The sequence below is a fragment of the Macrosteles quadrilineatus genome, unplaced genomic scaffold, assembly GCF_028750875.1.
Source record: "Macrosteles quadrilineatus isolate MER2022 unplaced genomic scaffold, UCM_ALF_1.0 Scaffold_2__2_contigs__length_208266976, whole genome shotgun sequence".
Classification (NCBI taxonomy): domain Eukaryota; kingdom Metazoa; phylum Arthropoda; class Insecta; order Hemiptera; family Cicadellidae; genus Macrosteles; species Macrosteles quadrilineatus.
In genome coordinates, this window is record NW_026542595.1 from 16746958 (window position 1) to 16759358 (window position 12401).

At 36.5% G+C, this 12401-nt stretch overlaps 1 protein-coding gene across 1 annotated transcript in view; it reads right to left on the bottom strand.

Moving 5' to 3' along the window:
• The window catches only part of LOC128985893 (insulin-degrading enzyme-like), a 154939-nt gene that overhangs the window by 101335 nt on the left and 41203 nt on the right, over positions 1 to 12401 (bottom strand). The window contains 1 exon segment of the mRNA XM_054405868.1: positions 8398 to 8600. Coding sequence (XP_054261843.1) covers positions 8398 to 8600 — 203 coding nt within the window.

Genomic DNA, 12401 nt, shown 5'->3' on the forward strand with positions numbered 1-12401 from the left:
CAATCCGAACACGACTGCTAGGCATTCTAATTCGACTGTGGATTTGTTTACTTCGTGTTTGCTCAGTGGTCTCGACGCGTAGGCTATTGGTAATAAACTACCTTCGTGTTCCTGTGCTAATTGCGCTCCTAGTCCTGTGCCTGAATCATCTGTTTGTAGGATGAATTTTTTATTGAAATCTGGGAGTCTCAAAACTGGTTGTGACGTTAGAGCCTTTTTAATACTTTGCAATGCGGCTTCCTGTTCAGAGCCCCATTCAAATGGTGTATCTTTGCGTTTGAGTTTGTTTAATGGTGCCGAAATGTGTGAAAAATTCGGTATGAACCTCGCGTAATACGCTGTCATCCCGATTAGCCTAGAAATCTGTTTGACATTTTTGGGGGTTGGGAAGTTAAGAATTGGTTTAATTTTTTGTGTGTCAAATGTAACTGTGCCGTTGCGAAAAATGTGGCCTAGGAATTCGATGTGATTAGATGCTACAGTCATTTTTTCTGGGTTGATCGTGAGACCTGCGTTTTGTAATCTAGTTATTACTTCCTTTATTTGATTGAGATGGTCTGAAAATGACCCATTTGAATAAATTACCAAGTCGTCGAAAAAATTGAAAATGTATTTGTATTTTATGTCTCCAAATATTTTATCTATTAACCTTGTCAAAACCTGTGATCCTGTGGCTAATCCAAATGGTACCACGTTGAACTCGAATTCCCCAAATGGGACGACGAATGCTGTGTATTTTTTGCTTTGTTCTGTCAACGGTATTTGCATGTATGCGCTGTTCAAATCCAATAATGTATACCACTTCGCTTGACCTAGATACTGAAATGCTGATTCGACGGTTGGCATTGGCGTAGACTCTAAGTTAATCAAGTCGTTGAGCTTTTTGTAATTGACTACAAATCGCGTTTTGTTTCCTTTTTTTGGGACTACAAATCCTGGACTACTGTATTCGGAGGATGATGGTCTTATCACGCCCTTTTGTAATAGGTCGTCGATTTGTTTTCGTAATGCTTCGAGCTTTGGCGGTGCGAATTGGTACGGCCTACTCCTTACAACCTGCTGAGATTTTAATTTTATGTCGTAGTGTATCAATTTTGTTTGCCCTAATCTTTTCGATACTGTGTTTGGAAATGACTGTAATAATTTGTGTATTTGTTGTATCTGGTTTGGTGTCAATTTATCGCCCAAGGTGTAAGTTTTGTCTTCTTGTAGATTACTATCGTGTTGGTCTGTGTGTAATATGGCCATGACCGGTCTTGTACCGTATGGAAATGTTACATTGTGATTCGCCACGTCTATGATTGCTTTTGTTTTTGTGAGGAAATCTAACCCTAATACAATGTTTATTGGCAGTTTAGGTGCTATTAGGAAATTGAATGTCCAAGAGAAGTGTCTAATTTTAAAGTGTAGCTTTGCCATGTGTGAGAACATTACCTTGTCGCCTGAGGCTGAAATAGCGAATTGATTGATCGGAGTGATTGATTTTGTAATTAAGTGATTATTTTTGATTCTATCAAAAAAGGATCGTGAGCAAATTGACGTCGTAGAACCTGTATCTATGAGTGCATTTGCTTCAATGTCGCCGAAAAAAATTGGTATTGTACATGTTTTTAATTTAGGAAATTTTGGAGCATTTTTGTTTTTATGGCTATGTGTGTGTGTGTTTTGGTTGATTGGTGTGTGTGAATAGGCGCTGTGAGGTGTCGGAGGTGCGAGAGCGCCAATTATCGGCCTCCTCTGGAGTTTAACTGTGTATTGTGTGTAGGTGTGTGTTGGTCTGTAGGGTTGGTGGGCGGACGGTAGTGTCTGGGGTCATTGACCTGCCTCGGTGCGCCGTGATATGCACTGCTGTGCACTGGTGCCCTATAGTATGTATTTGGCTGCGTGTGTGGTCGATGTGGAAATCTTGGTTGCCCATGTGGCTGTTGCATGTATTGTGGTGTGTATTGCCTATGTTGAGGTGTAAATTGCCTATTTTGAGGTGTGAATTGCCTATTTTGAGGTGTGAATTGCCTATTTTGAGGTGTGAATTGCCTATTATTTTCTGCTCTGGTTTCCCATCGGCGTGATTGCGAGTTGCTACCCTCTTCTAACTGTCTCACAACTTCTAATTTTGGGATAAGCGCTATTAAATCATCAAGTTTGGTCGGCGGCGGGAACCCTGCAAGACGTGCCCTATTTGTCGCGTTTATACCTGTCAATATTACCTCCAGTAGGTCGTATTCTGTTGGTATTAGGATTTCTGCTGACTCTTTCACCTGGATAATGAAATCTGAAAGTGACTCGAATTGACCCTGCACCCTATAAACTGTTTGCGTCAGGAGCTGTTGCTTTGCCCTTTCTGGCAGAAAGGTACTAATTATAGTAGGAATTGTTTTACCTTTGACTTCCCAGCTCTCCTGCAATGCCATGGTCCAAATATCCCTTAATTGCCCTGCTGTTTTGTGTAACAATGCTATTGTGATTGATTTGTCGTCGGCTAACTTTAATTTCTCAATTTGAATGGCCGTTTTCAAGAAGGCTAACAATTTGCTTGTGTCAGTGCCGTCGCAATTGGGAGCTTTCGACGCTAGATCGTCAACTAATCTCGGGTTTGTGTGGGTGTGTGTTGATTGTGTTACAGGTTTGTTTTGTGATAAGGCTTGAGCGATTGAATTGCCTATGGCTTGGGCTGTGATTCTAATCATTTCCGCCGTCTGATCCGCTAAGATGGGTGTGTTTTGTTCTGTGGGTTTTGGTGTGTCTGGTACACTTGGCACCTGTGTTGTCACCGCGTTCTTTAAAATGACCCTATTCTCTTCCAGTGTCTTGGCTGGGGTTAAGCCCCACTTCTCGCACTGTAGAATTGCGCTTTGCGCATCAAATTCTCGTATCCATGATACCCCCGTGGGTTTTGTTTCCCACTCGTAAATCTTGGACATCTTGCCTTGATCTACTCTTATTTGAATAGTAAACAAAAATTCAATCCTTAACAACTTCTTTAATATCAACTATTTGACCAAACAGGTGGGAAGAGTTTGGGCTGGGCAAATTGTAATTTAATAAGAAAAAGAGAGAAATTATTTAAAAAATGGTGTGAATTTGGACTTATGATTGTATTTTACTGTAATTGGTGTGTCAAATGTTTGACTAAGATCTGATTCCCTATATTGTTCAAATGTATGTCATCCCTACGATTTGAATGCCTATATGTGTGTAAATAATATGTATTTGAATTTAATACATGTGTTAGAAAAATTGGTTGGGTATTTTGATTTGACAATGTGTGTAAAAATGTGTTGAATTGAGTAATTTTATCTATTGTGTGTGGTGTATATTCTGACCTAGGGAAATATGGTAATCCTAACAGTATCAACCTGGTGCCTAGATAACGCTTCCTGATTACCCTGAGCAATGATACATATTGCTGTGTCATCATTGTTATTGATGTATTGCTGAATATGTCATTGGTTCCTATCCATAACAATAATGGTATTTCACTGTTGAAATATGGATTTGTGATTTTGATTTGTTTCTTTAATTGTCCAATTGTTGCGCCTGAAATTCCCATACTGTATTCTAATTTTAATTTACTACCTTCTCGGTTAACAAAATATTCCGGACGTTTAGTCAGCGAATCGCCGAGTATTTGAATTTGTATCATATTACGGTATCAAGGTGGTCGAAAGAGTGTAGCAGGGTAATGGCATGTCGGTATGTCGGAATTCTTTTGTTTGGTTGTAGTGTCGGACCTGCATGTTCAAGGTCGCTGCGAGTGAATGAAATTTTGTGAACTGTAAAATATAAAACTGTAATGCATTTTATGTCTGACATCTATTGCTGTACTGATTGTTGTGTTATTGTTGTACGAAATTACATGAAATTTTATGTAAGATAATAATTCGTTGATGTGAACAATGAATTGACCTTGTGATTTTGGCTTGATTCAGAAGGAATCAACATTGTCAATTAACGGCCTAAATTAACTGAAATGTTGTGAAGTGACGATTTACTCAAGCAAATGTTGTACACAGGCTCTTGGCTTTCTTTTAATTATGTAGTACATTTTTTTTTACATTTATTATTATTATATATTTTTTTTACGTTTTAAATGTTTTTCTGTTTTTATATTTATTTTATATATTTATTTGTATTTTTGTTTAAGATGAGCCTGTAATAACTGTGTGTAATGTATATTTAAATCGTGTATGTTTGCTTGGAAATAACAAATCTGGCCTTAAATCGTCGCTTTATCTTTGAATTCTGTTATCTAACATTCCAGTTATCTTCTAAGTCTGTCTGGCCTATTAATGACATGGACTCTCAACTTTCACTAGCCACCTCAAATATCAAAACTTTGCTGGACAACATAAATTCTAAACACAACTTAAATTAAGGTGATGAGTTACAACTAAAATATGTCAGACTAAGTTTTAAAATACTACTTTAATTACTAATTAATTCACTGCAGTACCCTTTTGGCTGTAAAAATTATGAAATAAAAATTTTTTGGGGATATTTATGACCTTTTGGGGTTGGGGAGGTGACATACAGATGAATTTAAAATCCCCCCAATTTTGAAATTTTGATTTGTTGGTCGTGGCCTGTCAACTATACCGATGTGCACTTTGACTCCTAATATTTTGCTTTCCGTAATAAAAATATTCATCAAACACTCATTCGGCCTGTCGTCGAGGTATATTTAGTTCAATTACTGCCTTTCAGACTTGATGTCGAACTCGTGAGTGATTACATAAATGCATTTAAATATATTCATCAACTTGGTTTGGTAAAATATTAATCAAAAATATCCAAGTTCTCCTAATTCTACTTTGAAATTAAAAAATTCACATTAAAATTGATTTTTAAATTTCCTTTGAAAATAAAATAAACTGAATGATATTGATTCACATTTCATGACGTGCCTAGCTATGCATGCTCGTGCGTTCCAGGCCGCCACGTGGTGCCGACCTGTAGCCTGTCGATTTCCTGTCTGAACAAAGCACTTGGCTGGTCTGAGACACGCTTTAATCTATTCTATTTCTGTTAAAATTGCATTTTTGGCCGGATCTTGACGCTCTGCTACCAATATGTGATGATGTGGAGTAGTATGAGTGTAAATGAAGATACCTGGGCCCTATATATCTTCCTCTAACCACTGCCAAATCACGCACATTTCCTGTCGTAACCCAACTCTATTGCAAGAATTAATCTAACTCGTCAAAGTGCACAATATTACCTTAGCTGCCTATCACAGCCAGCTTTTATGTTCATAATGTATCTAATTATAATATAATGTACAGAGAAATATATATATATGGACTTATTCTAATTCGTGAAAAAGGTTACTAGACTTAGCAAATGTGAATTCCAAATTAGTGATAATAATTGCCAGACCACGACCTTTCGAGAACCTAATAAATTACATAATTGAATTACTATCTACCCTAACCTACACCCTTCCCCAACCCCTACTTCTATTAGCTAGACATCTTAGGCTACAGTTACTTATCCGGTTAAGTTGTACAGCTCCGGGCACTCGACACACACTACTGGTCTCTTGGCTCGCTGCGCGTGCCTACCCGGGCCGACTGCGCGCGCATCCGCGTCACGTGACTTGCGCTATTGTAGCGACTCGCTACAAACACATGGATCAGTTTCACTGCTTCTTGAATTTTGATTCCTTAAGGACAAATTTTTAAATGATATTATAAGAAATTTTGATGTATTGCAATTCTCTTACAAATTAAATAAATAATTAAGTTGTGGGCTTTGTAAAAATATATATATAGGCTAGGCTATGGAATGAATATTATTAATGATTAATTGAACAGATTAATGAAATTATATAAATTAGGAAAATGAATATTAGGACAGCCTTTCTGAGGAGTGATTAATAATAAAGGTGTATGAACAAAACCTTCCACCGGCGCCGTGTCCCGTGAATCAGCATCTGGTCGACCAGTTTATTAAATGTATTTTCGTGTGTGTCATATCCGTATGTGTGTCCCGTTTATTTATTTGTTTATATTTTTGACGAACTCCACATGAGGGATTAGCAAGACATTCTGGACCTGAAGATGTGCTATTTTTAAAAAGCATGAAACAGCTGTAGTCATCATACTACCAAACTGATCGTTTTGACAGAAAACAGGTAATTTAAACCTATATTAGTTTAAACTAGAAATTTTAAATGCTAATTGTTTGTGAAATTTGCATTCCCAATTTTCATGTGAGGATTTGAATTGTTTTTGGACCTTTGGTGTGAATAACGATCAAATAATGGGATCAAAGGACATGTATTCAAAGATTTTGCGACCAAAAATTTACATTATTGCCACAATATGCAAAGGGCCAACCTAACCAATTATTCGTTTTTGTCAAATCTTTCCAACATGTAGTAGATTATCATGATGTTATTACGAACGCAGAAGATAATAGTTAGGATGAATTTGTGATAACTACACAATTATTCACAACATTTTTTAAAGAACTTGTTAACATTTGAAACTTGCTTCTATACCCCTAGCTTTTTTAAACTTGAGTTTTTAGTTAAATCAATTTAGTTAAATTGCTTGGTTAAATTGTTAATAATTGACTTTTTTTAAACACTTCTGACAGGGTTTAATTTATAAGGGGTTTCAGACATTACAATTTTAACCCTCGAGCTGGTGGCCTTTTTATGCTGTGGTGGCAAGGGTTTTTTTATGGGTCGAGCGACATTTTTTATAACACATTTTTATACAGTAAATAAGTTTGTAAATATATCATATTATATATCACCTTTTCAGCAAAAAACAAGGAATATTATTCTATAAATTTTAGATATGAAATTTTAATAAAAAAAAAAATTTTGTATTTTGCTAAGCGGATTTTTTTTATATGCATATATATTCCGTATTTTTTTTAACACAAATCAATGAACTCAAAATAATTTTTCTAATGATATCCCAAGAACAAAACAACCTGCGCAGAAACGAAAAGATCACGTGGTTCGCGCAGGTAGGTGTGGCGTAGCATTCAAACCTGCGCGGCTCGAAACGTCCCAGGGTTCCTTTGTTTCTGGTATTACTATAAATATACAAATTTGCATAGTTTTATGAGGAAAAGAATGTTACATAATACATGTACCTACCTTGTTTTACTAAAAAAAATACATATTATGGCTTTTATTGCCATATACATATTCGTTGTACAACCTACACAAATACTTAAAGCAAAACATTCAGGTCTAACAAGAAATAATTTATAAAATACTCAAGTTTTTTGAGAAGAAATGTAGTTTCATTGGCATAAAATTCTTATTTAATTTACCTAAAACTATAATAGAGGAAAAAAGCTTTGATGTTTTTAAAAAAATATTGAAAGATTATCTCCTTACATTGTCTTTGTATTCTTTGGATGAATTTTGGAATTCAAGATAAATCATAAATGATAGTTTAGAAAGATGATTTCATTTAATTTTGTTTTGTTTATACTTCTTAAGCTTGATATTTGTTTTGTAAAGATAATGATTGTTTTAGCGATAAGTAAGGCATAATTCATCTTTATATTTATTTGACGCTATTCATTGTATAAAAACTTGTACTGTGAATGAATAAAGAGAATTTGAATTGAATTGAAGTTACATACCTAGAGAATCCATTTCAATTCAATTAATTTCAACTCACATTAAAAAAAAAAAAAAAAAAAAAAAAAAAAAAAAACTTATAACAACAAAACACCAAAACAACCAAACACCAACACGAAATAAGCAACAACAGACGCCGGTAATAAGCGACTGCTCATTATGACGATGTCGTCAGCTGATGCGTTATTTTCATAGAGTTTAAGTTTTCCCAAAGGCATATAAATAGTTGAAATGGACATCAATCGACAGATTATTCATTTCTGAACCGAATAAAAACTATATTAAGTGAAATTAGTTTCATTTTCGTGAAAAAATCGGCGATTTCTGTGACAATGTAAATGCGCCTGATTTCAGCCGCGGCGTAAATCACTCGAGGGTTAAGATTCGATTACAAAGAGTTCATGAAGAAAGTGTTAGCTATTATGACATATCCTTCAATTATCATAACCTTCTAGATATCGGATCTTGAGCCTGTCCCAAATAAGGCTACATTTATAATAGTAATGAACCCCAAAACTTCCACAGACCCCTACTTTGCTAGAATCCAAAGAAAATTGAACATATTGTATGATGTATTATTTAATCTTTTAACTAAAATGTTTTGTAAATTATGTTTAAAACATGCAGAGAAGATCACAAATAAACTGAAATAGAGGCTATGTGTGGAAAATGCCCATGTCTTTGTCAACATTGAATTCAGTTAGTTTTTTGTAAATAGTAGTGGTGGGTCTGCTGCTATACAGTTTTGTACAAAACTCAGCAATTGAGTGACAACTTCAAACTCTTACCCCAGACTTGTAGTACTCATGCAGGTCTGGGATAGGAAAGTTGATATTAAGGTTGCGCAGATCCTTGACAGGCACAACGTAGCCCTTCATCTGCAGTTGTTGAGGTCCGTACGGATGTTCCAGCCACACTGGAGCTGTGATGTTCTTGTTCTCAACATTGGCAAACAAACTGGCAGCCATCTCCTCCAATGTGTCCAGGTCCTCTGTGAAATAAATAGGCAGTTAAATGGTGAATCACAATGTTTCCTACAGAATACTAAAGCATAAAATGTCATAAAAACTTTTTTAAATCATTTCTAAAACAATTGAAAATTTATTGTTTAATGTCTATAGTATACTGTCAAAACATCGATGTGTGGATTCAGGAGCCGTTTAGATGGATGAAAAATAGTTTTGATTACTGGGCTTATCGTAACAGTAATGCTTGATTGTGACACTTGCACCACAGTGGAGACGCATCATACGGTAAATCAGCTGATAACTGGAGAACTTGGGGAGGGGGTAGGAAGCGCAAAGCCAGAGTAGTAGTTGTCTCCTGGAGTTTGTGGTGTGTAGGCGACCTGGTCAACGCTGGACATGGTCTAAGAACGATAAGTTATCTTAGGTTTGATTAATTAAATAAATATGTTCTATTTAGAAAGGGGGGGGGGATTAAGGGGTTTAGGGAACTAATAACTATTTCAGCTTAATATGTAAATTTTAGTTTTGAGCACACTCGTAACCCTTAAGGTATGAGTGGAAGTTTTACTTGTTCTTTGGCTTATTATATTATATTAGATGAATTAGAAATATTAGATCATCAAAATGGCTGTGATATGGATGTGGTTTGGCTCAGTAGTTAATTAAGTTTATTATTATTCAACTCAGAATGTCGCACGCAGCATAAGCTAATACATAAGCTAATATAAATAAGTTATAGTACACGCTTCATGATTTAACTCTATACCCAAGAAAACCACAAATAATATAACATAGGCTTGTTTGTAGTAGGCTAGTAGGGATGGACGATATTCGGTTTTTAGTTCGGGACGAGACGGGAGTTTTAAGTTCACATAAAATTTCGAGACTTGATCAAGACGGGATTTTCCTTCTCATACATAACGGGAAATGCACGTTCGACATTTTTACCTGATTTTGTAACATTGTTAAATACCTACTGATTTACGACAGACGACTGGTTAAAAACAAAAATAATAATAATAGGCAAGAATATTCAAAATCTTTTATTAAAGAACATCAATAAAAAACATCTGTTAAGAAAATACAAATGTTAACTAGGCATACCTTATTAAAAATAACTCTTACCCATAGGAAAAAACATGGTAATATCAGTTAGGATATAGTTCAACTTTGAAAAATACAAAATTTATCAGTCTGAAACATCAGTCTTCCTAGTTAAGTATTCAATTACAATAGTAGAACTTTGACAAATACCAAATGTATCAGTATAAAACATAAATTACCTATGAAATATTAAACAACAATTCATATTTTAATAGCTAGAGAACCCGTGTGGCTCAATGAGCCGCATAGTATGAAACATAACTCCGAGGAAAACGTTATGCTTAAATTCGAGTAATTCTAGTTACATCTTACAGTTGTTTAAACACTTGTTAGAAACTAATCTTAAATATCTCTATTTGCGTTGAAAAAGTTTCACCTACATTATTTCTGCTCTCAGTTTTAACCCTTTTACCGCCACGGGCCGATTAGATCGGCCTTACGATATGTTGTGAAGACAGCCAAGGGCCGATCTCATCGGCTTAAACATTGTATTCGAAGTCCGCCACGGGCCGATCTCATCGGCTCTGCAATGTCGAGCGAACCCCGCCACCGGCCGATCAGATCGGCTCGGCGTATTTTTGATATTGCGCTGTTATTTTTACTAATATACTCGTAAACTTCATATTACTATAAAGCCTAAGGACCATTCTAGTTGGTTCCGCAGCGTAAATTATCTAAAGCTTTTATTATAGTATCCCAACAACACAAATGACATCGATCAAGTGGGCCGTGCCAAGAGCAGACTGGCGATTGGCGCCACGCAGTCTGTCGCGGCTTTTACTGGCGCCAAACAGTCTGCAATGAGGTTTTGTTTACTATTACATGTTGTGATGTTAGTTTACTTTATTTAGTGCAGAAAACATTATTTAGAGTCTAGTTTTGTGTACATTTTTGGTGTAAAATGAGTAAAAGACCGTGTCCGCCGTCACCACTTAGTGAAAACGCTATAGTAAACGAAATTCTAGCAAGTGGATACGACGTCGCTAGTGACGATGGTGAGGTGAACTCATTAGATGACCTGTCCTCTTCCTCAGATGAAATCTTTGACGACACAGACGAGGACCCAACCTACGATCCAGCTGAAAGACCCAATCCTTTTAGATTTTTAACAGATAGGAATAGGCCTAGGGTTTTAGATTTAGATATAAATGCTCCAGGGCCTTCAACCAGAGAAACGGTTGTACAACATAATTTCAACCAAACTGATGTTCACGAGCCTACTGTGAGTTATAGTAGTTCTGATGATAGCGATCCTGATGATCCCCCAATGCCCAGACCTAATAATACGCCACAAATGCTTAACGGACACGTAAATCGGGAACCGGGGGGGCAGACGTAGTCAGGGGAGGGGTCATGTTCGAAGGCCCCAGCCTGTAGGGCCCAGGAATAATCACGATTCTGACAGTAGTGAATGGGAGGAGGTTGAAGACGGTAACGATCATGAATTTCCCGCAACTTTCAACTTTGCTGAGTTGTCTGGACCAAAACACTGTCCACCCCGTAACTCACGTCCTTTGTCATATTTTTATTTGTTCTTTACAAATGTCTTACTAAACACTTTTGTTTTAGAAACTAACAAATATGCAAACAAATTTTTAAGGTCTCAACAAGGCAACCTGTCCCCTAAAAGCCGCCTAAGATCCTGGGTAAATGTGACACTAGAGGAGATGAAAGGATTTATTGCTGTGATCTTAAACATGGGCGTCATTCGAAAACCAACAATAGAATCGTACTGGTTTACCGCATCATCATCAAGTACCCCATGGTTTAGTAAGATGTTTAGCCGGAACAGGTTTGAAATTTTGCTCAAGTTCTTCCACATTGTTGACAAAAACACCTTACCAAAGCTTGGGGACCCAAACGACCCATGTGGTCGGTTTCAGTGTTTAATAGACCATTGTAACAGAGTTTTCCGAACGCATTTCACACCATATGAAAAACTATCAATTGACGAATCTTTTGTGGGAACTAAAAAGAGGATCTCATTAACGCAGTACATCCCAAAAAAAAAAAAAAAAAACACCATAAATGGGGTATCAAACTTTGGGTCCTTTGTGATGCCGACACCAAGTACTGCTACCAATTTTATTGTTACAAGGGGGCCAGATATGAAACTGAACGGGCTAGGATTGACCAGTTTGGGTTAGGATACACTGTCGTTGTAAAACTCCTAGAAATGGCCAACTTGTTACATAAGGGCTTGGACAATTTTTTCGTAACGAAAAAACTTGCAAGATACCTTTTTTCAAACTCAACTAATGTAACTGGCACAGTTCGAATTGATCGCAAAGGAATCCCCAATCAATTGCGTGGGAAATACCCAGTTGGGAAAAAGGTATACGTACGGAAAGGACCCCTTTTGCTAATGGCCTACAGGGAAAAGGCAACAAACAAATCTCAGTTTATTGTCCTCTCATCAGAAGTAAACATTTCTTGCATGCATTCATTTGATCTGTGATTAGGCAAGTTTACTTTACCACCGTGAAAACACTATGTGTTTCGTATATTTTTTCACTTCCCACTTCCAAGTAAGTTGCATAGCATAACTGTCAAATATTATTCATCTCACCAAGTGAATTTGTATCTGGATGGGTATCTGTTTAGACCAAGTCTCTCTTTTTCTACTCTCCTCATACGCATAAGATATCTTATTACAGTCCAACCTCGGTATGACGAATCTGAAGGGACCGAACTGAATATTCTTTATATCAAGGATTTCG